The following is a 24,652-nucleotide window of genomic DNA, read 5'->3' as shown; positions in this document are numbered from 1 at the left end:
TTCATGGTTTAAAAAAAAATTCTCCCCCTCTCACTTACCTTCTGGCCCTTCAGCTCCTGATGTGCCTGGTTTGCCTCGCAGGCCTTTTGGCCCATCAAAGCCATTTGGCCCAGGAGGACCAGGGGGCCCTCTTACACCCTTTGATCCTGAGAACAGAGAAAGGATACAGATTTTATAGGTTCAGTTTGTAACCTATCAAAGCTCCGAGAATTAAAAGGAGATGTAAGTAAATAATGATACATCTTCGTTGTACATTGTATCATATAGCATTTACATGCAAATCTTCCTTTTTTCAGCTAGTGCTTTCATATCTTTCTGAGCATTGTGGGAAAGGTACCCAAGTTGGCACAGTGGCACCTGCCAGCTTGAATCCCAGCATTGTGCACTTGTCTTTAAATCTCCAGAAGGGGTTACTCTGGGCCTTATGATAGTGAAACAACAACAACAGAATACATTATAAAATTACTAATTATATGAACCTGCTGAACACAGGGTCCTAATTCAATTTTGTTGTGTATATAGATAGTAAAATAGGATATAATCGATGAATCCCAAGATTTACAGGGTAAAGGTCATAATTTTCTTATGTTCTGCACTCCCTCCCAATTTATGCTGAGATGGCAAAGATGAAAAAATGTATTGATCCCCGTTCTTTCACTTTAGGGTGTGTGAGGTCTCAGACTAGCAAAAACGTTAAAAATTTCTATCATGTTTCTTTGTCTAATTCCATTTTCAATGCATAGAGTTAAACCAGGGATTGACCAACAGTTTTCTCAATGTTGTCCACTGTGTTCACTTGCTTTCAGTGATTTTTTTTTCTATTTCAGAGTTTCTCAAAATGGTCCGTGGACCCACTCTGAGAAAGCTGCTACTAGACCACTCTGATTTATTTACTTACCAGATCCACAGCCATGGAGCCTTATGGCTCCCATTGGCTGCAGTTCACTGTTTGCAGCAAGGAGGAGCCGCAGAAAGCACCGGCTCGGGTCATGCTCCTTCATGTGGTTCCCCTTGGCTGCAAATGGCAAACAGCAGCCAATGGGAACCGTAAAGCTCTGTGATTGCGGAGCCGGTAAGTAAGCAAGCTGGGAGCGGCCCAGTAGCAGCTTTCTCAGAATGGTCCACTGACCCTTTGAGAAACACTACTCTATTTTCTTGAAAATTTTCCTAACCTTTTGGAGCTGACCACAAACAACATTGAGAAGACTGTTGGTCAATCCCTGGTTTAACTCTGTGCATTGAAAATGGAATTAGACAAAGGAAGAATTTGGACCCATCTGCCTAGTAAAAACAGAGTTCTTAAGGCGAAGTTGTGGTGGTCCCAGGAGTTCCAAGCAAGGGCCATACCGATGCAATGTTGTTCTATCCTTGAAGCAGATTGATTCTTAAAGTAACACTCTGCCTTCTGGGCTCCTCCTTTATAAGAAGGGGAAATGCTCTGTGTCAGGTCTATACCCAGCATATTTACTTTCTTCAGCATGTGGCTGTAGGTACTTCAGTTAGCGGATGGAGCCAAGGTTCTTCCCGCCCTGTCCAAGCTACTTGCATCAGCGTGGGATTTAGCAGCCCTACAGAGATTATTCTCTTCATGTGGTCACTTGTGACCATACTAAACTGCTGCAGGAGAGCAGCTCAACTCAAGCTCTTTGGGGACCATGCAAGCTGGGCCCAAGGCTAGTCCTTAATTATTTGTGGTTGTAATTATTTTTGGCTATTTACAAGTTTCCATTTTTTAGATCTGTTGTGATGTGGCTTACTATTACCAAGTTTTTAATAGCAACTCAGCATCATTTAAAGACAGATAGCAAATTATATTAAGAAATAGAATAACCCCCTGTTTCCCTCTCTGAGAAAACAGACCTTGAGCCCCTTGAAAACCTGGAGGGCCTGGACTTCCAGGATATTGTGGAAAATGACAGAGGGTGTCACCTGAAACAAGAGAATAAATACAATATGCAGGTACTGTGCATGAATAAAGCAAGTTTGATTATCTACTATAAGGTTCATGAACTAGTTACTCTTGACATTAACTGTACAAATTGTAAGGTTTATGGAATATTTATTCAAGTAATTATTTCCATGCTCTTTAAGCTGAGGGGTATTTTAATTGTAATGTTCTGGTTATATATTTGTAGGGTTGCCAGATGGTTTAACCAAAAATACTGACCCTCCACCCCCCACAAAAAAAAAACCCACACCAGGAACAAAATTCTGTTGAGGGGGAAAAATAGGGGGAGACTGAAGTTGTTGAGCAAAAAAACAAAAAACAAAAATAAATAAAACAGCATTAAAACAGTATGGCCCCTTTAAGTGCATGCAGAGTCAGAATAGGGATAGGAAGAGGGGAGAAGTTGAGAACTAAGACCCAGGGAAGGCATTGCTTCCCCTTGCTTTAGGTCTTTAGGCTTTTTGCGGGCAGCCATCTTGTTTTCTTGATTGAGCCAGAAGGAACCAGGTAGCAGGCGGGGGCGGTGGGCCGGAGGAGGTGGGGGCTGGGCCCAGTTGCTGAGTGTGTCGTAGGGTTGTCAGGTGTCTGGTATTTTTACCTCCTGGCAGGGAAACCCCCCCAGAAATTACTGGACATTTTAGGTGTCCAGTATTTTTTGAATTTTTTTTACTGGACAGGAGGTGAAAATATCAGACTGTCTGGGTCAATACCAGACACCTGGCAACCCTATTTATTTGATGTAAGTTTATACTGATCACCAGTAACGTTGGTGGAGGGGATATATTCTGCAGAGATTAAATAATAAATTTATTTTTATTTTCTGTGGTGTAAGCAGTAAAAATACTGTTGTTAAATATTGTTGAGAGGAAATGGAAGTGGAGAGATGACATTCTAATCTCACATGTGTATATTTCTGCTTTGCTTACTATTAAAGCAAATCCACAATATCCACTAACTGCTACATTGCATCACAGACTTTTGTTCTTGGTGAAAGCTGCCTTAACACTGAAATGACATGATCTGCTAATCTGTTATCAGAGATGTTTAGAGTTAGGATTAGTTTCTAGTCCCCAGAGCACGTTTTGACAAATTTAGTATTACAGGATCAACAGCATCGTCAGCATAGAGATATTAGGGATAATTTACTATTAATTGAAATGTTCCCTTTGCTTCTTAAATATCTTTACGCTCTGCAGAGAAACAATTCAGTGTGATAGCAGAGCATGCAGTATAGAACCAAAAGGGCACTTGATAAATACTGTTCACCCTGTCTGGATTGTGATAGTAAACAGAAGTGAGTGTGATAGTTGTCAGTTATTCAAAGTAGAATTTCATAGAATCAAAGGACATTAGAACTGTGGAAGGGACCTCAAGAGGTCATCGAGTCCAGTCCCCTGCCCTTACGACAGGACCCAGTATCATCTAGACCATCCCTGACAGATGCCTATCTAACCTGTTCTCAAATATCTCCAGTGTTTAACCACCCTGACAGTTAGGAAGTTCTTCTAATGTCTAACCTAAACCTCCCTTGCTGCAGTTTAAGCCCATTGCTTCTGGTCCTATCCTCCTTGTGACAATTTTTCTCCCTCCTCCTTGTGACACCCTTTTAGATACCTGAAAACCGCTGTCATGTCCCCTCTGTCTGCTCCTTTCCAAACTAAACAAGCCCAATTCTTTCAGTCTTCCTTCATAGGTCATGTTCTCTAGACCTTTAATCATTCTTTAATAATCCCCATGAAGGAAGGCTGAAAGAACTGGGTTTGTTTAGTTTAGAAAAGAGATTCTATGATTCTTGTTGCTCTTCTCTGGACCCTCTCCAATTTCTCCACATCTTTCTTGAAATGTGGTGCCCAGAACTGGACACAATACAAGTGAGGCCTAAGCAGCACAGAGTAGAGCAGAAGAATGACTTTATCTAGCACTGAATTGGAGAAATGGTCTGAGGTAAATAGGATGAAGTTCAATAAAGACAAATGCAAAGTGCTCCATTTAGGAGGGAACAATCAGTTTCATACGTACAGAATGGGAAGCGACTGTCTGGAAAGGAGTACGGCAGAAAGGGATCTAGGGGTCATAGTGGATCACAAGCTGAATGAGTCAGCAGTGTGATGCTGTTGCAAAGAAAGCAAACATGATTCTGGGTTGTATTAACAGGTGTGTGTCATTCTTCCGCTCTACTCTGCACTGATTAGGCCTCAGTTGGAGTATTGTGTCCAGTTCTGGGCACTGCATTTCAAGAAAGATGTGGAGAAACTGGAGAGGGTCCAGAGAAGAGCAACAAGAATGATTAAAGGTCTAGAGAACATGACCTATGAGGGAAGGCTGAAGGAATTGGGTTTGTTTAGTTTAGAAAAGAGCAGACTGAGGGGGGACAGGATAGCCGTTTTCAGGTATCTAAAAGGGTATCATAAGGAGGAGGGACAAAACTTGTTCATCTTGGCCTCTGGGGACAGAACAAGAAGCAATGGGCTCAAACTGCAGCAAGGGAGATTTAGGTTGGACATTAGTGAAAAGTTCCTAACTGTCAGGGGAGTCAAACACTGGAATAAATTGCCCAGGGAGGTTGTAGAATCTCCATTTCTGGAGATATTTAAGAGTAGGTTAGATAAATGTCTATCAGGGATGGTCTAGACAGTATTTGGTTCTGGCATGAGGGCAGGGGACTGGACTCGATGACCTCTCGAGGTCCCTTCCAGTCCTACTATTCTATGAAGGTCCAAGAACTGGAAAAATTCACCAAGGTTTGGTGTTTGAGTAAGTCAAACATGGAAGAAAGTCTGTCATTCATAAGTTGTTTGATAAATCAATAAAGGCGTTTAATTAAAAGCCAAGTCCTCTAGCACAAGGTAAGAGATCTTTAGCAGTAACAGAGAATTGAAAAGATCATGAGGGAAGAAATCAGTAACATGGAAAACTGGAATTCAACCATAACTTATTTACCATAAAAAAGAAGTGCAAAATCACTTCACTATTAACATTTAATTATCTGCTTGCTTTAAAAAAAAAAATCTACATTCACTGGAAATACATGTAGATGAAAACATGTTTTCATCCTAGCTGCTCCTAGTTTTCTGGTCAATGGCAATACATAGAGCCTACCACAGGTATTCCTCTGCCTAGGAGCAGAGGAGCAGAAGGGACAAGTCACTGCTTCTGGGGAGCTACGCAGAGCCAGGTAGAGAACCTGCTGGCTCTGCACCAGCTGGACTCTACTGAAGATCAGAAATGCCAGTTTACAGAGCTTTCCAGTTTGTAACAATCTAGATAACATAGCTGTTACTGTATTTGGATGTATTAAAGTCTGGGGAAAATGAAAAGATTTAACCAAATAATATTAGACTGAATTAGGTTTCCATATAGTGCAATTTGTATTAAAAGAGCAAGATATATTAGCTAGATTAACAGGAATACAGTGAAAATAGAAAAACTGAAAATACAGGCAGTCCCCGGGTTACATGGATCTGACATACATCAGATCCCTACTTACAAACAGGGTGAGGCAACCCGCACTAGCTGCTTCCCCCCAGCAGACCAGGGAGACGCGGAGCGGCTTTTCTCAGCAGACACCTCAGCTTGAGAATAAAGGCCTGAGGGAAGTGAGGTGTGGGAGAATAAAACTGAGCTCTGGAGAAATGTTTGGCTAGAGTTTCCCCTACAATATGTACCAGTTCCGATTTACATACAAATTCAACTTAAGAACAAACCTACAGTCCCTATCTTGTACGTAACCCGGGGACTGCCTGTATATCAGAGATTTAACTTGAACAGCAGTTTTAGATTAAATATTATACTGTATATACTGAAAAATGTAGCCTATAGAAATATAGGTACAATGTGTTTACTAATCTCAGTTTTACTACTTTGATCTATTTCTTTTTTTCATGTTATTCCACTTTCTCTGTGCAAGTTCTCAGAAGTTATTCTTTGCAAACAGAACCAATGCAAATAGGTTATTCTATATCCTGCCATGAGGACAGGGGACTAGACTTGATGATTTCTCGAGGTCCCTTCCAGTTCTAGAATTCTATGATTCTAACACTACTTCATGAATCAGCAATAGTTCTATATTCTGAGTCACTCAGCCCAGCAAATCCTTACTCAGATGTATACTCTCAGTTCAGAGAGTATTCCCACCAATATCACACACCTAAGGATTTGCAGGTTTAGGACCTTAGTGAATCAGCATTCATAGCATTTCATATGTCTTGTGTCTATTCCTGAATGCAGATCTCCCAGTTGAAAAGCAGACTATTTGAATTCTACCTAGCACACAGTCAATGAGAGAATTTTTAATGTTAAGGTTAAAAATTACCTTTTTTACCCTTTGGACCAGGTAGCCCACTTACACCAGTACTTCCTGAGTCTCCAGGGAGACCTCTGAGTCCTCGTGGACCAGGAAATCCCAAACCTGACGGTCCCACAGGCCCTCTTGAACCAGGAAGTCCTGGTGGCCCAAGAAAACCTTTATCTCCTGGCAGTGCTGATCCCCCATCACCCTATTTTTAAACAAGAATATATAAAAGTGCCATAAGAATAGCCCATTTTCTTTCATTAACTGTAAGTACAGTATTAGAGCAATATTTGAAAAATCTTTGGTTACACAATGAAATGATGAAATGGGCAACACGTGAAGTTTTTTTTTTTTAAATTAATTCTGTGGTAGACTTTATAAACTGCAACGCAGGCTCAGTAACTTTACTATATTCTGTATGTAGTTGGCCTGGAAATGAAGAACCAATTTCTTTTCTGGGTGAGATTCAATCCGTCCTCTCCCGCCCTCCCAATTCAGTGCACAAAGCCTGAGTGAATGGGCTTTGTGCAGGGAACTAGGTGAGAGTAGTGGTAGGGACTTGAATCCTCCTTGAGACAAACCACAGGACTGCTTGAGGTCTATACAGGCCTGAGTTGTAGAGATAGTTAACGGCTTGGAAAAACCGTGAGCAAGTTGTTCACCACAAGATAAGGTTAACTTTCAGTGACACTGGAGTCAATGGGGTTGACTAGGAGTAATTGAGAATGGAGTCTGGTCTATGACCATATACAATGAAGTTGTTGATAAACATTTTAAAACTGAAGGCCTGATCAAAGCTAAATGTTTTTGTACACCTGAGGTGCAACTGAAAGGGAAATCCTTAGTCTGAACAAGGTTGTGTTAATAGAAACATCTGGTAGGAAGATTCATATGGAAGCTCTGTCTGAGTTGTTCAGTGCACTGTACACCAGTTACTGCTTGGCTAGGCCTTTGACAACCTAATCCTCTGACCTCCTCTGGCTCTTTTCATTTAAGGTGGCTATGAGAGGAAAGCCATGATCTGAATGTCTCAGGTTTCTTTGCTTAAATAAAATTAAAAAAAATAGCAGAGACAAATGACCACAAAATACAATATGTCAGCACCCCACATACCTGCAGGGTTGGATGGCTAAGCTGGGCTTTCAAGGGAAATGTGTGCATGCTGTCATGGAGAGCTGGATGAGTAGATGGGTAGAGCAAAGAAATCACAAGGAATTACTAAAAGGAGACCAAAGCAGAGAGATAAGGAGAAGTTACATTGTCATGCCTTAAGTATGACTTGAAAAGGGAGTGAGTGGAATGATTTCATATGAGGGCCGGAAAGCAGTCAGAGCATTGAGTGAGGTAGGTGATATTCAGCTGAAAACAGACTCAATAGAGTAAAGTTTGAAGAGAACAGTGGATAAGGGGGATCTTGGGATTTTACCAAGAGGAACTCTGTGTAGAAGGAAGTGTCAATCGAGTCGATGGGGCAGACACCAAATTTTAGGGCACAAAAGAAGAAATTAATAGAGTATTGAAAACAATGGATCATAGTAAAGTATAGTCTGAAAATACACCTAAGATCCCTACAATAAAGAGCAGAGTCTGAAAAAAAAATCTAACCTTATACATTGTTCAGCAGTGGTAATACTCCCATAGCTTACTAGAAAAATATAAAACAGTTTACTCTGGAAACAAATTTGGAAATGTGTTGATTTTTTTAGTAAAATAAGAAATTAATTCAAAACAAAGAATGAAACAGTTCCTAACAAAGTTAAACATACTTGAATTCCTTTCTCTCCAGGCAATCCTGGATCTCCATCTCGTCCAGAAGTACCTTTTTGGCCTGGAAGTCCTGGAAACCCCATAGGGCCTCTTTCTCCTTTTGTCCCTTAAAACAGTTAAAAGGAAGCTGAGAGTAATATATGTAGCAGCTGTTGGTCTATTTTTTTCTGCTCAGCTGATGATAAGCAATCATTAACTGAGATCTGGACAACATGTCTGAGGCTTTACAAGAATTTTCTTCAGCTTGTAACATGGGATTTCTTTAATGCTGGATTTCAGTTTCTTCCTGGATGTGTTTAGACTGCATCCCTTTTCCGTAAAAGGGATGCAAATTAGACACATCGCAATTGCAAATGAAGCGGGAATTTAAATCTCCCCCACTTCATTAGCATAAACATGGCTGCCACTTTTTTCTGGCTCGGGGCTTTGCCGGAAAAAAGCGCCAGTCTAGACGCAGATCTTTCAGAAAATAAAGCCTTTTCTGAAAGATCCCTTATTCCTTATTCCATTTCATTCCATTCCATTTCCTCTGTCCATTTCTCCTCATTTGGAACAATTTATCTAGAATGGTTTAGATGGTGTTTGTTCCTGCCATGAATGCAAGGGACTGGACTTGATGACCTTGCAGAGGTTCCTTCCAGTTCTAAAGTCTGTGAGTGTGGTGGGCTGATACCTTTTCATTAAGACTGGATTTCTTTCTCAAAGGTACAGTCTAGTTAAAACAGAAATCACTGGCTTGATGCAGATATTACTGAGAGAAGGTATTTGGCCTGTGATATGAAAGAGGTTAGATTACGTGATTGTAATTACAATGAATTTGGGGTGGCCGGTACATTATGCAACCTACATGAGTGTCAGTATAACCTATATATTACATCAGTAGTTCCCAACCGCTGAGCCGCGGATCTCTAGCTGCCGGGCCGCGGCAGCTCTTGGGGCTAGGGCACACTGCTCTCACAGCCACTATTGAGAGAGATGTGTCCGTCCCTGCCTCTCAGCCAACCAGTGCCAGGCAGGGGTGGGGTCTCCTCCCCGACGCGTAGGGAAGTGCTCTTCTGCGACCGGGAGGAGACCCATGCTGCGCGGCCCTCCTGCCACACAGGGAAGCACTCTTCCACAGCTGGAGTAGACCCTGCCCCTCTTGCCCAGTGCTGGTGGGCTGAGAGGAAGAACAGGACATGCCTCTCCCAACAGCTGCAGCAGGAGGGGAGGCGCTGGGCGGTGTATCCCAGCCCGGCCCTTAGAGTTGCCGCAACGCAGGCAGCAGCACAAGGCTAGGTGAGGAGGGTAGGGCAGGCACTCGTGACTCCAGGTGCGAGGCTAGTGCTGGGGGGCTCTGGAGGCTGAGCTAGTAGTGGGGGGGGGGGGGACTGTAGAGCCAGGGCTGGCACTGGGAGCTCTGGGGATGGGGCTAATATTGGGGGCTGGCACTGGGGAGGCTCTGGCGGGTTGGGTGCAGTGGGGCCCTGGAAACAGGAGGCTGGTACTGGAAGGGTCTGGTGGGGGTACTCTAAGGGGTGGAGGGCTGGCACTGAGGCATTTGGGATGTGGAGCTGGCATGAGGGGGCTCTGAGGGTGGGAGGCTGGCACTAGGGGGGTTGGGTGCAGGGGACTTGGGTCAGTGGCTGGCACTGGGGGGGGTAGTGGAGGGGTTGGGGACTCTAGGGTTTAGGGCTGGCACTGGGGGCTGCGGTTTTAGTGGAACAGCAATGTATATTTGCATATTCACCATTTGCATAATGATATGAAAATATGCAGATAAAATGTAACTGGTCCACCAAAAGTTGGTGAATGGGTTTGCCAGTCCCCGGTTTCAAAAAAGTTGGGGCTTACTGTATTACATCACACCTCCTGGTGTCCCCTCTTGCATATGATCAGCTAGCAATAAATGCTTTAGAGATTTTTTAAACTGTTGGAACTGTGATTTCCACTCTTTTACCTTTAAAGCCAGATCTATTATGTAGCATGATCTGTCTGTATGATGGTCAGAAGAAGAAACAAATTAAAACTAATGAAGCCTCTATAGATGATCTAAAATAACTTTGTGCACATAAAAATGTCATGTCTTTAAAATCAGATATTGCAGTACATTGTACAAGCTAGAAGCAATTTGGGAATCTCCCTGTTCCAATGAGGTAAGATTCATGTTCTTAGTTAATCTCAGTTACAAGATATTGAATCTTAAACCACACAGTGATGCAGGGATGTACACTGCGCCTCACAGCAGTGTAGTTTCTGAGAAATTTGAGCAAAGAAAACAAATATCTTTATGATAGGGTTTTTGTTGTTATTGTTTTAAGTGATTGATTGCAACTGTTCAAATATTTAGGATGTTAGCATAGTTTATAAATCCTTGGGGAGATGCATTTATGGGCAGAGTGCAGGTGAAACAACTAAAATGTAATTATCACCTGGGTTTTCAGTTTTTTCATATGGCTATCATGAGTACATATGGGGGGGGGGGGTCTTTATGTATTGTGACAAACTTGCTCCATTGAATTCAGCGAGAATTTTGCTATCTACTTCCGTAGAGCTAGGATTTCACTCAGTGTTATGCTGGAGCATGGTAAATAATGCGGAGTAATTTACTTGTAAGAGTTTCATATTTTTTCCTGAACATTAATGAAAATACACTTTTTGCACAAATTAAACTTTGCAAAAAATATTAACTCCAAAGGATTCACACCACTGTCTCAGAAAGTCTTTTGCAAATAAACAAGGAATAATTTGCACTGCTCCAGTATCTGTGCATGCATATGAGAGCACACAAACCCTCTACAGAAAGTGTACATGTTCACAGAAAGAATAAAGTATTTGTAAAGAATACTTTTAATCATAGTTCTTGTTCACAGAATAATTCATCCAGCTTTTTTTTCAGAATTCAAGTTGTGTACCTGATCACATACTGTTTTTGATCTTAGATTGATTAAATGTACCCCAGACAAAAAAAAAAAAGGATAGTTTCTAGTGGCCATGGAGGTGTTGAATTTCTCTGGGTAGGAGAGGTAGCTGTGACAAGCAAGCTTAGGGAATTTCCGGAAACAATTTAAATCAAATTATCTTTATTTAAACTGCATTTTGCTCAGTCCTAACCATGTACATCTTTGTAATTGCCTGATAATAATATTAATGGTCATTTGGTCAATGGTTGAGGGGGAGGGATAGCTCAGTGGTTTGAGCATTGGCCTGCTAATTGAGAGTTCAATCCTTGTGGAGGCCATTTAGGGATTTGGGGCAAAAATTCATCAGGGATGGTACTTGGTCCTGCTGTGAAGGCAGGGGACTGGACTCGATGACCTTGCAAGGTCCCTTTCAGTTCTAGGAGATAGGCAATCTCCAGTATTGTATTGTATGGTAGCAGTAGCGACATGCAATTATGCCATCAGCATGGATTTGGAGGAAACAGTACGTGTTGCAGGAGGAAAGATTTTGGAGGAGGCACCAGGAAATCAATCTGTGTACACGTGGCTTTAGTGCTAGCATCTCTATCAGCAGCCTCTTTAATAAAAAGTATGTGTATTTTTACAAGCTCTCTTGTTATTATCCAGCACACAGTATACGAAATATAAAGGATGATAATAAACTACAGCCTTACCTTTGATTTTCCTTCTGTCCGGGTCACCTTTTTCTCCTTTTTCACCAGCCATTCCAGAAGAACCAGGTTTGCCCTTATGATTAAAAAAAGTAAGATTTTTTTAATCATTTCAGCTCAAGTAATGAATCATAATAAATAGCATACCTTTGATGTGGTGCCCCTATAATTGTTTCCAAATATACAGCACTCAAAGCAATACACTGAGGAAAAAACACTGTACTTTATGGGATCCCCTTAAAGAAAGAGGTGTAGCAATGGGGCCTGATTCTACATGATTTTTATATAATTTGTAATAACTCTGCTGATGTCCAGGTAGATGCAATTATAAAAAAATCAGTGTAATGGAGCACGGAATCAGCACCACCTCTCCCCCCTTGGGTCTTTATTCAACCAGGGCATGTAAATTTAAGTGTCTCGAGACCAAAGCAAATTGTAGTATTCACATGCTCTTCTCATTATGGCCTTTGGCCTACGATGCAGTTATTTCTTAAAATTCCACATTTAAATCACAGTGGTGTCATCTGAGTCCGTGTTTATATGCACAGCACTGAAGTGCATCTAGTGAAGACACTATGTCAGTGTGAGAGAGCTCTCCCATCGGCATTTAAAAAAAAATCCTGAGAGTGGCATAACCTAGGTTGGTGGGGAAAAACATCTCCGACTGACATAGCACTGTGCACACTAGTGTGTATATTGGTGTAACTTATGTCCCTGGGATATGTAAGTTTTGTTGACCTACATGGAAGTGTAGGCAAAGTCTGAGAAATATTTTAGAAACCCCATGGGTCATTTCTATACCACAGTGTTTCTTAAACGGTGTTCCGTGGCACACCGGTGTGCCGCAAAGAACAACAGAGTTCAAAATGGCCGCCCTTAAAGGGGCAAGCAACCTTATTTTTTTTGGTCAATAACTTTTTTTTTGCTCAACAAAAAATTCTTGGTGTTCTTCATAAAAAAAATTGTTTGGTGTTCCTTGCTCTTAAAAAGTTTAAGAAACACTGCTCTACTGTTTTATGAGATCCAAATTGAAATAGCAAAGTGATGCGTCACCAACAGTAAGACCACACAAGTATACATACTGGCTATGTCTACACTCGCAGCTTCTTGCGTGAGTAATATGCAAATGAGGCTAAGCGTGGAATATCACTGAGCCTCATTTGCATACCTAATGAGCCACCATTTTTTTCAGACGAGGCTCTTGCGCAAGGAGTGTCTACACTGCCCCTTCTTGCGCATGAAAAACCCTCTTGCACAATGCCGTTACACCTATTACTTTTCAGGAAGAACGGAATTGCGCAAGAGGGTTTTTCTTGCGCAAGAAGGGGCAGTGTAGACACTCCTTGAGCAAGAGCCTCTTCTGAAAAAATGGTGGCTCATTAGGTATGCAAATGAGGCTCGGTGATATTCCACACTTAGCCTCATTTGCATATTACTTGTGCAAGAAGCCGTGAGTGTAGACATAGCCATTATGTTTATACTTATTCATGGTAACTGTATCACATAATAACAAAATACGGAAATTTAGATCTGGCAGCACTTCAGTATATACTCTCTTGGATTCAGTGTCCACACATTGGATCCAAACTTGTCTACAGTAGGACAAAAATCAGAATGTGTAATAAAGTGTGTTCTTGAAACATATACGGAAGTCGGTTATACTAAGTCTGGTGTTGTGCTGTATCCATTTGTGGGGTGTAAATTACATTCCCTGAAGGATGTTAAAGAAAATAAGTCTCTGTATAGAATTAATAGGTGTACTGTGAGTTAGGTAATGAACGTCATCATATAAATCATCAACCTGCTGAATAGTCAGGTCTGAGAGTTCCTTTGATTTGTTAGTCCTGCTGGCAGCTATTGTCAATAAAACAGCACACAAATAAGGTAAGGATGGATGTACACATTTGATTTAAAGGTGCTTTCTAGTGATGAATTAATTCACCTTGCTATTTTCTTTATAAAAGTGTTTTTGATCAATTACATGTCCAATCTGATATGAGAACAAAGCTATACTAGAGAATATAAACTGTTGTGTGCAGATGTCAAATAATTCTAGTACTAAAATCTATTACCACCAATAACTCATTCATCTTCTATTCTGTAGGAATTATTTTCTTTAGGTGAAACTGTTATTTTGCAGGAAAAACACATAGGCAAGTGAAAATACTTTTGTTTGTTGGATCTAGTCATTTCCGGGCATTTTTTCCATACGGTTACCATTGGCTTGATTTTGTAGCTTGCTTCCATTTTATCTTACAGTGTTCGTAGAGAGTATTAGGCTCTTTATTAAATTCAGCTTGGTTCATTAAACAAATGAGCTCAGTGAATGCTGCATTAAGCATCTCAAATATTTTTTTTAGAAAAAAATGGAATACTTTAATTGACAATGAAATGTGAGTAAAAATTACCAACATCATGCTAGTTCTACCAATTAACAGTAAGAGTAAATTCCAAAAATCAAGTCTTGCTATGTTTTACTAAGAAATGAATTAAATTGCATTAAATGTATTTATCATGCAGCAAGAGTTTCTAGGACAGGTTTTTTTATTATTTTTATTATTTTGGACTAATGACCTTGAATATAATTATAAAAAATGTGGTTAAGTAGATTTAAGTTTGCAATTTCCCCTACTGACATCAGGTGACTGCTATTTGATACTGCTTGCATTTGAAACATTTTGCAGGGAGTCTTTCTGCATAATTAAGTAAAATCCAACAGCCTTCAATGGCAAAAAGTGTACATGTCTGAAATATGTCCAAGAAAAATGGTGGTTTCTCTAAATGGTAGCAAAAGAGAGACTAAGGCAACCAAAACAAATCAAATGTAACCCATCCAAAACCCTCCCAATCTATTAATATGGAACCCGCCTTTTCTCTTGTACCCCAGCTCTCCATAGGACAGGATTTCTTTCCAGAGTAACAAAACAAAATCAACTGCCCAAAGGAAACCAAGAAATAAAACATTTAAAAACCTTAACCCCGTAAGGTTTGCAATAAAAGTGGGGGGAGAGGCAGGAGGAGAGTGCCCAATAGATATTGCATGCAATGCAAGAGTACAGACACCTACCATTTTCTACCCTCTCCTCCTTCAAATGGACACTTCCTGGAGAGGCAAGTTTGTTGGCTTTATTTTTAATTGAAAACTTGTAAGAATTACTTACTGGGAGTCCGGGTGATCCTACTGTACCAGATAAACCTGGATCACCCTTTTCTCCATATCTTCCAGGGCATCCCATCTGTCCTTGCCTTCCTTGATGACCAGGTGGCCCTCTTCTACCAGGTGGGCCAGCAGGACCACGGTCACACAAACAGTGGCCATGATTCCCTACACAAATGCAGGAAAACAACTTTGAACTGGTTGTGACTCGTAACATAAACTGAAATATCTTTTATTCTTTTTCTGAATGTAGTCATGTAAGTAAGAGGCTGAATGCCTGTTATAATTCGACCATGGCTGTAGGAAAGAAAGTCATGTCATTTCTTACACAAGATGTGGAGTTTTTGCACACCATGGAATAAATTCTCTATTGGGGCAATTCCACTGACTTAAATATCATTAAGGTGGCCTGATCCTCCACAAAAGCTCATCATCTAATAAACCATTTTGTTAGTCTTTAAAGTGCTGCACAGTCCTGTCCATTTAGGGAGATGCTATGGAGCTTGCAGGTTCTGGCCTTCGATGGTGAAACAAAATCATGGAGCTCAGCTAAGGTCTCTTCTGCATTGGAATCTACTATTTATGTATACTCACCCTTTTCTCCTTTTTCACCTCTTTTTCCAATGGGCCCCCTTAGTCCTTGAATTCCTGGTTGTCCAGGGAGCCCTTTGCCATGACAAACTATACCTTAAGAAGAAACATAGCACATATTTGGACTGAATATTACTGTTTAGGTAACATTCTCTCCCTTTCCTCTGTCCCTCCCCCTTATTCATTGGGATACTCAATGAATAGCTAGGTATCTTACGAAGTGGTTTGCAAGTTACTGAATATTGCATTGCATTAAATATCTCTGCATTAAATATTGCATTAAATATCTCTGGAGATATTTAAGAGTAGGTTAGATAAATGTCTATCAGGGATGGTCTAGACAATATTTGGTCCTGCCATGGGGGCAGGGGACTGGACTCAATGACCTCTCGAGGTCCCTTCCAGTCCAAGTATTCTATGATTCTATGATTGTTCTTGGAGTAAGATTAGAAGATAGAAGAGATAAAAGAAAGGTCTTGCCAATTACTACTCTCTGATGCTGGGGGTTTTTTTGTATTAGAATACTAAAGTTCATATTTTTAATGGAGGTTGATTTGGGTAAATTTCTTTTGGTTTGATCATGACTTCTGGATTTAGCTTCAGATTTTCAATGCAAAATAGGCAATTGAGATCTACATACTCCTCGCATTTTAACTGATGTGGTTCTCTGGTAGTTAAGCCTTGAAAACAAAGGCCTGATTGTAATCATAATTATATTGGTTTAAATCAGGAGTATGTCCACAGAATCAAAAGAAGTTAAATGCAAGTACCCAACCTACAAATAATTAATCTATTATATAATGCTTATATAGAGCCAGTTTTTCAGCTAAGGATATGGTCTTAAAAAAATGCATTGCAAACCATACTGAGCTTGTTTCTGTTTACTACTGCCATTCACCTTTTGCAGTCAATTTACACAAGTACAAAACTGTGCGGTTCAGACATGTTGACTTTTCACACCCCCTCTGTATTGGTATAAAGGCTGCACAAGGTGCAGGGCAAAAGAAAATTAGGCACGCTATTTTTTTTAAAGCAAGGATACTTACAGCTGTCCTTTCCCCACTGGACTCTTCCAACAATTCTATTGCTCTCTATCAAACCAGAACAGCTCAAAAGGGAGAACTAGGCCATCAACTTTTTACAATGACTACTCTGGCTTCTTTCTAAATCTTGACTTTTCAATGATTATTGGTGAACAATTAGATCTAGTTTGGTTTATAAAAAACATTTTCCCTGCATCCAACATAAAATTAATTAATCTAATTGAGTGGAAAAGACCTTCCATTCAAAAGCTAAACCCACACACATATATTATTTATAACAATCCTCACACAGGACACATCTGATATTTTCTTACCAGGTGATCCAGGCAAACCCTGTCTTCCTTGTGCTCCTGGTAATCCAGGTGCTCCAGGAGACCCTGGTCTTCCAGGAGTTGATTCAGCTTTTCCAGGAAGACCAGGGTCCCCTTGAGAACCTTTAGGACCTTGTTCCCCACAGGCTCCTGGCAGTCCAGAGAGGCCTATTGGGAAAATAGGTAAGTATTAACTATAAAGTGTAATTGTGAATACTTAGGAGAACTGTAGAAATTATGGGCCATACAGAACCTTCCTATGAAAAGCCTCCATTGTAGGGAATAGAAAAGCCAAGGTGTCTGGAGTTTATCTTGTGGAATTTGTAATTGGTATTTTCCTTTGGGGAAATCTGTTTGAGGCTGCTGAGGAAGCAGGGGCATGGCTGTCAAATCCTTTGTTTTCTCCTCGGGATTCATGGGGAAAGGAAGCTCCAGTCTTTTGGAGAATCTGTTCCCTCTCCCCCAAACCCTCATACGTCTACCAGCAAGGAGTAGGGGTTTTTTTTAGCAGAATTAACTCCCTGTAGTTCAGAAGGTTGTGTTTTCACTAGGGCCATTGGAGAGGATGTAAAGTGAAGTGAATGTCATCTTCTTCCACCTGGGCATATCACCCCAATCCAAAGCTACAAAGACCTAACCATGTGATGTTGGTTCTACAGAGCTGTTACAGGCTCCTGGGGAGAGGAAGAACACAACACAGCAATATTTCTCCCCTTTTCTCCATAAAGGTCTTTTCTCACTTGTTTTCTGATAGAGGGTAATTTAAGTCTTGTCCATGATATATATAACATACTGTGTTCATGTACACAGACACCCACATGAGCAGTAACAACACAAATGAAAAGGGTGTTAAGGTTTACAACATGCTTCAGTAAAGTTCCACTAATACAAAAAACCAGTGTTATCCTTTCCTTAGAAAAACTCATTTTCTCCACTTAAATTACTCAAACATAAGCGAGTCTGAAATGAACTGTTAAAGGATCCAGCTCATTCCCCACTACTGGGTAATCCTTTCTCACTCAGCATCACTCTACCTGATTTACATGGCCTCCCCACATTTAGTGTTGCAAAGGTTAAAATAACACAACAGGCCTGGTCTATGCTGACAATTTCTAGTAGCAGGTGGATCAAGTATAGTATACAAAGCTCAGAGTTTATGGTTTACCAGTCTATGATCTCTTACTTGCCCCATCTTCGCCAGGTCTTCCCAATGGGCCCGGAGGACCAGTTAGTCCAATCGACCCATTATCTCCAGAAGGACCTGGTGATCCAGTATCCCCTTGAGGACCTATACAGGATTATAGGAAATGGCAAGTTAAAACCTTGTGCAATTGACCGCTTTTAAGATGCAGCTAGTTTAAAATGCAGTTGAAATGATGATTTGGGAGCCATTCAAAATTTAAATACATCATCTTTTCTTAATCAGACTGGTTTCAATGAGAATTAACTTACTTATAAAGAAGTGGAATGGCGTTGCTTTTACCACTGGAACCCTTCCCTTTTATTACATACATTATTTTAAATCTTGTGCCATTTAGTACAAGATATCTATTTGTTATGTATTGAAAGATGGCTACAAAAGTGTTTGTCCAAAATAAAGTTCATAAACAGAAAATGCCATTACCGGATGTTGACTACGTATATAAAAGAAAGCCATTTTCTAATTAAAGCACATTATTAATATAATCCTAGGTGAATGATCCAAGAACATAAGTATTATTATTTATTATTATAGCCATACACCAATAAAAGACCATTTATATCTGATCCCACACAGCTGAAAAACACTGAGGGCATATATACACTAGGAAATTATTTTGAAATGAAATAATAGCTCCTGAAATAACCATTTCTAAATAGTGGGTCCACACTACAGCAGTGCTTTGAAATTAATCCGAGGTAGGTTCTCTTAATGTGGGTGCACTACCTTAATTTAGAGCGCCAGGAAACACGGGGGAGTAATCACTTTGAAGGACTCTGGGGAGTAGTTATTTCCGAACAGCAGCAGTGGACATCCACACTACCGGTATTTCGAAATAACTATTTCAAAATAAGCATTATTCCTCATGGAAAGCAGGAGTTGTTATTTCGAAATAACAGGCTTGGTAATGTGGATGCTCCACTTGTTATTTTGAAATAACGGGAGTTATTTCGAAATAACTCCCTAGTATAGATCAGGGCTGAGTTTTAAGCAGGAATAGCAAAATACTGATATCAATTCTACTCTCAGTTAACATTCAAATAACCTCACAAATCTCCTTCCCCTCTCCCCCCCATTTCAATAGAGTATTTAACCATATGTTTAACCTTAAATCTCATTTACGCATAGGCCAATGAAAACAACAGAAATACAACTATTTACTTCTACTGCCTGTGGATCAGGCTCTTGCTGAAGAGAAGTACTCTGCAGAATTGGGGCTTGAGTGGGGGTGACAATGCACCAATGGGAGCAGATCTGGTCCCACTGTATATTCTGAGTTTGTCTGCACTAAAAAACACGGGGGCTGTGTCTACACTGGACCACTTATTCCGGAAAATCAGCCGCTTTTCCGGAATAAGCTGCGAGCTGTCTACACTGGCCCTTGAATTTCCGGAAAAGCAACGACGCTCTACTGTACAAAATCAGCCGCGATTCCGGAAAAGCTACGCTGCTCCCTCTCGGGCATAAGTCCTTATTCTGGAACACTGTTCCGGAAAAGGGCGAGTGTAGACAGCCCAGTAATCTTTTCCGGAAAAAAGCCCAGATCGCGAAAATGACGATCGGGGCTCTTTTCCGGAAAAGCGCGTCTACATTGGCCACAGATGCTTTTCAGGAAAAAGGGCTTTTCCGGAAAAGCAGCCTGCCACGGTAGACGCTCTTTTTCCGGAAATACTTATAACGAAGACTATTCTGTTTTAAGCTTATCCGGAAATTCATGCCAGTGTAGACACAGCCACACATAATAACAACCATTGCAGAGTCTCAGAGCCTAGATCTACAGAGCCAGTCTTGCACTAACTACAGCACTAAAAATGTCAGTGTAGATATTGCTGTGGAGATGGAACATGGACTCTGAAATTTGGCTCCCTCTCAAAATCCAGCCAAGTGGGAATATCCACACTGCTATTTTCAGCACTGTAACGGGATCCCTGGGAGCCTAAGTCTGCGGACCCAGGCTCTGAGACTCACTGCTTGGTCTTTTCTTGCTGTGTAGATGTACCCACTGCATGGGGAAGTTAATTCTTTGTTGAAATGAATCTCCTCTGTATGTGTCTATTGCATGAATCTTGCAAATATGAGATCATTTTAATCGCCAATGATAATACTGTATTAGGCATATTATTCTGTTACAAGTTTGCCAGCATATAAAATCATACTGAAATATGAAATATACATTTTGAAATTTATGCTAATATGGTACAGTTTTTAAAAATGGAGAAACCCAGAAATTCTGGCCCTATCAAAGTCAATGGGAGTTTTGCTGTCAAGTTCAATACAGTGAGGATTTCAACCAAAGAACGCAAGCCCAGACTTCAGTTGATGACAAAAATTCACGTTATGGCAATTGTGAATGTAAGAATTCAGAAATGCAATGGGAGTTGTGCTCTGCTCATCTGCAGGCCAGTTCTGGTTCTCTTCTTCCCAGCTTTTTTCTAAATATACTTAGATCTAAGAACCAGGAATAAACTGACAGATCTGGGTGTGTTTGTGTGTGCTCTGAGGTCCTGCAAGCATGTGTTTCACCTGAAATACACACTTAGGGCCAAATCCTGTTCTTATACATCCTATGAATTACACTGACACCAACAAAATATAGGGAATGGCACAGTGTGGCCAGTAAAGATGCAGCGTTGTTAGGTGCTTAGTGCACTCAGCACTCATCAATTCATTTCAACATTCCAGAGCACAGATTAATTAAAAACCAAGTGAAACCTTTCATAGCAACAGGTGGTGTTCCAAAAAATCCAGGCAGTCCTGGTTGCCCTCGTTCTCCACGATCCCCCTGTAAAAAATCATTATGTTTAGTGACAGCAGTGCAGTTTGACACCATGTAACTAAAGGTGGTAAGAAAATCCATACACACAAGATGGCATGGCAACCTTACTTCTGATGTCTTAATTTCTGAGGCCATTTGATAATGTCTATATCAAATGGCAGATTGATGCTGTGGAAGTCGATCTTCCAGTGGTCAATCTAGTGGTTCTAGTAAGGACCTGCATGCCCCGCCCCCCCCTCGACTCCAGTGTCTCCCACAGTTGCAGTCTCCACTGTGAGGATGCCAGAGAAATTTGGCTTAAGGTAAATCGACTCCTGCTATGTTATTTACATAGCTGAAGTTTCATATCTTAAGCTGACCTTCCAGTTTGGCATAGGCCTGCCCTGAGTGGTTGACTCTGAAACCTTAACATTTTAAATTTATTTTTCATTTTTTAAAAAGTACTATAAAAACTACTCAATATCTTTGAGTATCGGTGGCTAACTTGGATAAATTACTGAAATGTGTTTTCTCTACTTGAATTTTCACAGCTCTGACATCAGATCTGGTTACATTAGTATACTGCATTAAGCACAAGTGATACTTAGTCAATTATAGGATCTATAGCACATTATTATAACATACTAGGCTTATTATAATATACTAGAGGGCAGTACCCCTGGCTTGCTACAATTGCCAACCCCCCTCTCTCACGCTACCAGAGAGGGCCAGGCTGAAGCGTGGCAACCCAGGCCTGCCCCAGTTCTCCCCATTTCAGCTACCAGGGAGTTAGACTGAGGCCGCTGCTGGTCTGGCTCTCTCCCTCCAGCTGCTAGGGGGTTGGGCTCTCTCCGTGCGGCTGCTGGGAGGGGTTGGGCCAGGCTGAGGCAGAGATGACACTCTTCCCGGTGCCAGGAGGGGCCGGGTTGAGGCTCTTCACCCTACTCCCCTCGCTGCTGGGAAGGGTCCAAGGTTGCTCCAGCCCTGGCTCTTCCCCCTTTCCCCAAGGCCACCCAGGCTCTTGGGGGCCCCTCTAGTCCTTTCCTCCCACCCCGGTTACTGGGGAGAGCCCTGGGCAGGTCCGGCTCTTCCCAGCACCCAGAGGCTGAGGGTGCCCCGGCCCTTGCACCCACGTGGCTGGCCCCAGGGGCCTGGCAGTTTCCTGCGGGGGAGGAGGGCAGGAGAGAGCCCCACCCCACAGCAGCAAATGCATGCTTCCCTGCAAGCCAAATCTGGTGTGGAGTCTTGGGGGGCTTCTCCTCTTCCCAGCCCCCCACTGCAGGAAGCTGCCGCTGGCACTCTAATCTTGCAAGTGGTGGAAGGGTTCAAGGCTGGAGCGCCAGGCAGGAGGCAACCCGAACACCTGGCCCGAGACAGGAGGAGATGCCTCGCTGGGTCCCGGAGTGTTGGGGCCCCAAAGGGCAGTGAGAAGTTACTGCTGCTGCCCCGGCCCACCTCTGCAGGGGAGCCAGGGACCAGCGGGGAGCCCAAGGCACCCCCCTAGGAGGGGTTGGGGGGAACCCTGAGCTATGGTCACTGCTTCGCTTTCTGCAGACTCTGCTTAGGCTAGGGGGTGGGGCGACGCACAGTGATGTGATGACATCACTCTGTCGCCGCACAGTAAAAGGTTTTTCATATAGAAAGAGATTTAATAATATTCACATTTAGCAAGTAAAATGTAGTTATTTGATTTAACATTTTATACAAGAATGGGAATTTTTTTTTCATAATGACAGGCAAACACTGACAATAAAGCAAAAAGATTTTCATCCTGAAAAAAAAAAGAAAATATAATAGGCTTATTCCTCTGCTTTCAAATCTGCAAACTATTTTAAGATCTGCTAAAATATATTTAAGGCTATTTGCTGACAGTAAATATGTATATAATATTTGGACTAGAGTAGATTGATTTCTACAGTACACTTAGAAAGATACAGTTCCAACCCTTTAATTCTTACAAGGTAATTTTAGAATGACAGAATGAATGGAGAGAAGCAGGCTGAGGTCATGTAGTTACTTGTAAAATCTTTGCAACATGAACTAATTTTTGTTCTCTGTTTGTAATGGGCAATGGAGCCTTAGTCCATTATTGGGGCTCCTATCTGCTACAACAATACAAATAATAATGTGATATTAAATGACTTAGTTTAGATGTGTGCACCATGATGATTCAATCAAAATTTGTCTGTTTGTTAATCTTTATTGCTGCCTCAATTGTTTCAGACATCATAAAAGGAATAATTTGAATGTGGAGAGAGGGCTGTGGTTTGACAAGCTAGTACACTGAAATGATCTTAGCTGATCAAAACATACTGGCTGTGTCTAGACTGCATCCCTTTTCCGTAAAAGGGATGCAAATTAGACACATCGCAATTGCAAATGAAGTGGGGATTTAAACCCCCCCCCCACTTCATTTGCATAAACATGGCTGATGCTTTTTTTCCGGCTCGGGGCTTTTTAAAGAGGAATAAGGGATCTTTCAGAAAAGGCTTTATTTTCCAAAAGATCCCCGTCTAGACTGGCGCTTTTTTCCAGCAAAGCCCCGAGCCGCAAAAAAAGCAGCAGCCATGTTTATTCAAATGAAGCGGGGGGGGGGTTTAAATCCCCGCTTCATTTGCAATTGCGATGTGTCTAATTTACATCCCTTTTACGGAAAAGGGATGCAGTCTAGACACAGCCAAGGATTTCTGCACTTTTACCTTTATGCCTGCATAACCAGCATGACCAGGAACACCAGGAACTCCATTTTCCCCCTAGAACCAATGACAGAAATATCTCTGTGTATTAATTCAACAGAACTATGTGCCATGCACTTAAACATTTACTATAAATTAATCAATTAACATAAGAGAGCCCATAAAAATGTAACTTAACTGTTACCTAGTTATTTCGAGAGTGCCTAGGGACCCACTGTAGCAGAAGAATAGCACAAGCTCGTTAGTGATGCACGTCCTTGCTGCAAGCAGACAACTATTGCCTAATCCAGCTGATTGGTTGCTGATTGGTCAACCCTTAACAACAACCATTAGGTGGGAAACAGCATCACTTTAGCTCCATCTGAGGCCAGACTGTCTCCTTTCTTGATCAGGTCTATTAATATACCTAGTACCCAACCAGCTACAATGGGTAGAGAGTGGGTTTAATTCATTAGCCATGTATGAAGGCAAATAACACAAGCGAGATAAATACTTGGGCATGCAATTGAGGAGTGAATAATTTGCACAGAAGTACAATTCATGATTAGTGTAACTGTGGCCTGAATAAGATGTAGAGAGTACAGCTGGAAGGAAAAGGAGAAAGATTACGTAAATATAGGTGTGTCCACTCTACTCTAAATCTGGTATGATGCATAGATTCAGAACCCAGATTTACAGCAGACTGTATTGAAAACTGCCATCTCCTCAACCAGAAGACCATATAATGTCAAAAGAAAAATGTAGGTGTAATGTCAAAAGAAAAAGTGACAAGCCACCATGCTATACCTGTGTCATTTGTGTTTCTGATCATCTTACCTTTATTCCTGGAAAACCTACAGCTCCACAGGAACCAGGGCTACCCTAATAAAAGCAAGTAGAATGAAAACCAAAACAGAAACTAGTCTTACATTACTATTTGTATCTATTTCCAAATTGATTAATTAAAAGTTCATTCTTAGTTTTTTCACAGCAACTTGTGTATTTATTGGTTATAATATTCATCAGGACAGAGGCGAATATAGGGCAGGGCGAGCGGGGCGGCCGCACCGGGCCCCACGCTTCAAGAAGCCCTGCGTATGCACCGTGTCAAAGGGAGGGCCCCGCGAAATTGTGCTGCCCTGGGCCCCGCAAAATCGTCATCTGCCCCTGCATCAGGATCTCATTTCTGCAACATTTTTTCAAACTTAAGGGTGGGCATGACTTTGAACAATGGCTCAAAGTCAAATGAGATCAGAGCCTATCCTAATTTTTACTATACTGTGTTATAAAGAGCCTTAGAAAAGTCTGATGTGAGAAATAC

At 41.4% G+C, this 24,652-nt stretch overlaps 1 protein-coding gene across 1 annotated transcript in view; it reads right to left on the bottom strand.

Annotated features, from left to right (window-relative positions):
• The window catches only part of COL4A4 (collagen type IV alpha 4 chain), a 113,018-nt gene that overhangs the window by 41,417 nt on the left and 46,949 nt on the right, over positions 1 to 24,652 (bottom strand). The window contains exons 15-26 of the mRNA XM_089780857.1: positions 24,169 to 24,213; positions 23,356 to 23,409; positions 20,614 to 20,683; positions 17,884 to 17,988; positions 16,704 to 16,868; positions 15,350 to 15,442; positions 14,760 to 14,923; positions 11,602 to 11,674; positions 8,006 to 8,112; positions 6,261 to 6,444; positions 1,861 to 1,929; positions 39 to 146 (exon numbers count right to left, since the gene is read on the bottom strand). Coding sequence (XP_089636983.1) covers positions 39 to 146; positions 1,861 to 1,929; positions 6,261 to 6,444; positions 8,006 to 8,112; positions 11,602 to 11,674; positions 14,760 to 14,923; positions 15,350 to 15,442; positions 16,704 to 16,868; positions 17,884 to 17,988; positions 20,614 to 20,683; positions 23,356 to 23,409; positions 24,169 to 24,213 — 1,237 coding nt within the window. The remainder of the gene's footprint in view (positions 1 to 38; positions 147 to 1,860; positions 1,930 to 6,260; positions 6,445 to 8,005; positions 8,113 to 11,601; positions 11,675 to 14,759; positions 14,924 to 15,349; positions 15,443 to 16,703; positions 16,869 to 17,883; positions 17,989 to 20,613; positions 20,684 to 23,355; positions 23,410 to 24,168; positions 24,214 to 24,652) is intronic.

The sequence above is a fragment of the Pelodiscus sinensis genome, chromosome 10 (assembly GCF_052426305.1).
Source record: "Pelodiscus sinensis isolate ZL-2025 chromosome 10, ASM5242630v1, whole genome shotgun sequence".
NCBI classification, from domain to species: domain Eukaryota; kingdom Metazoa; phylum Chordata; order Testudines; family Trionychidae; genus Pelodiscus; species Pelodiscus sinensis.
This window is presented reverse-complemented; position numbering and strand designations above follow the sequence as displayed.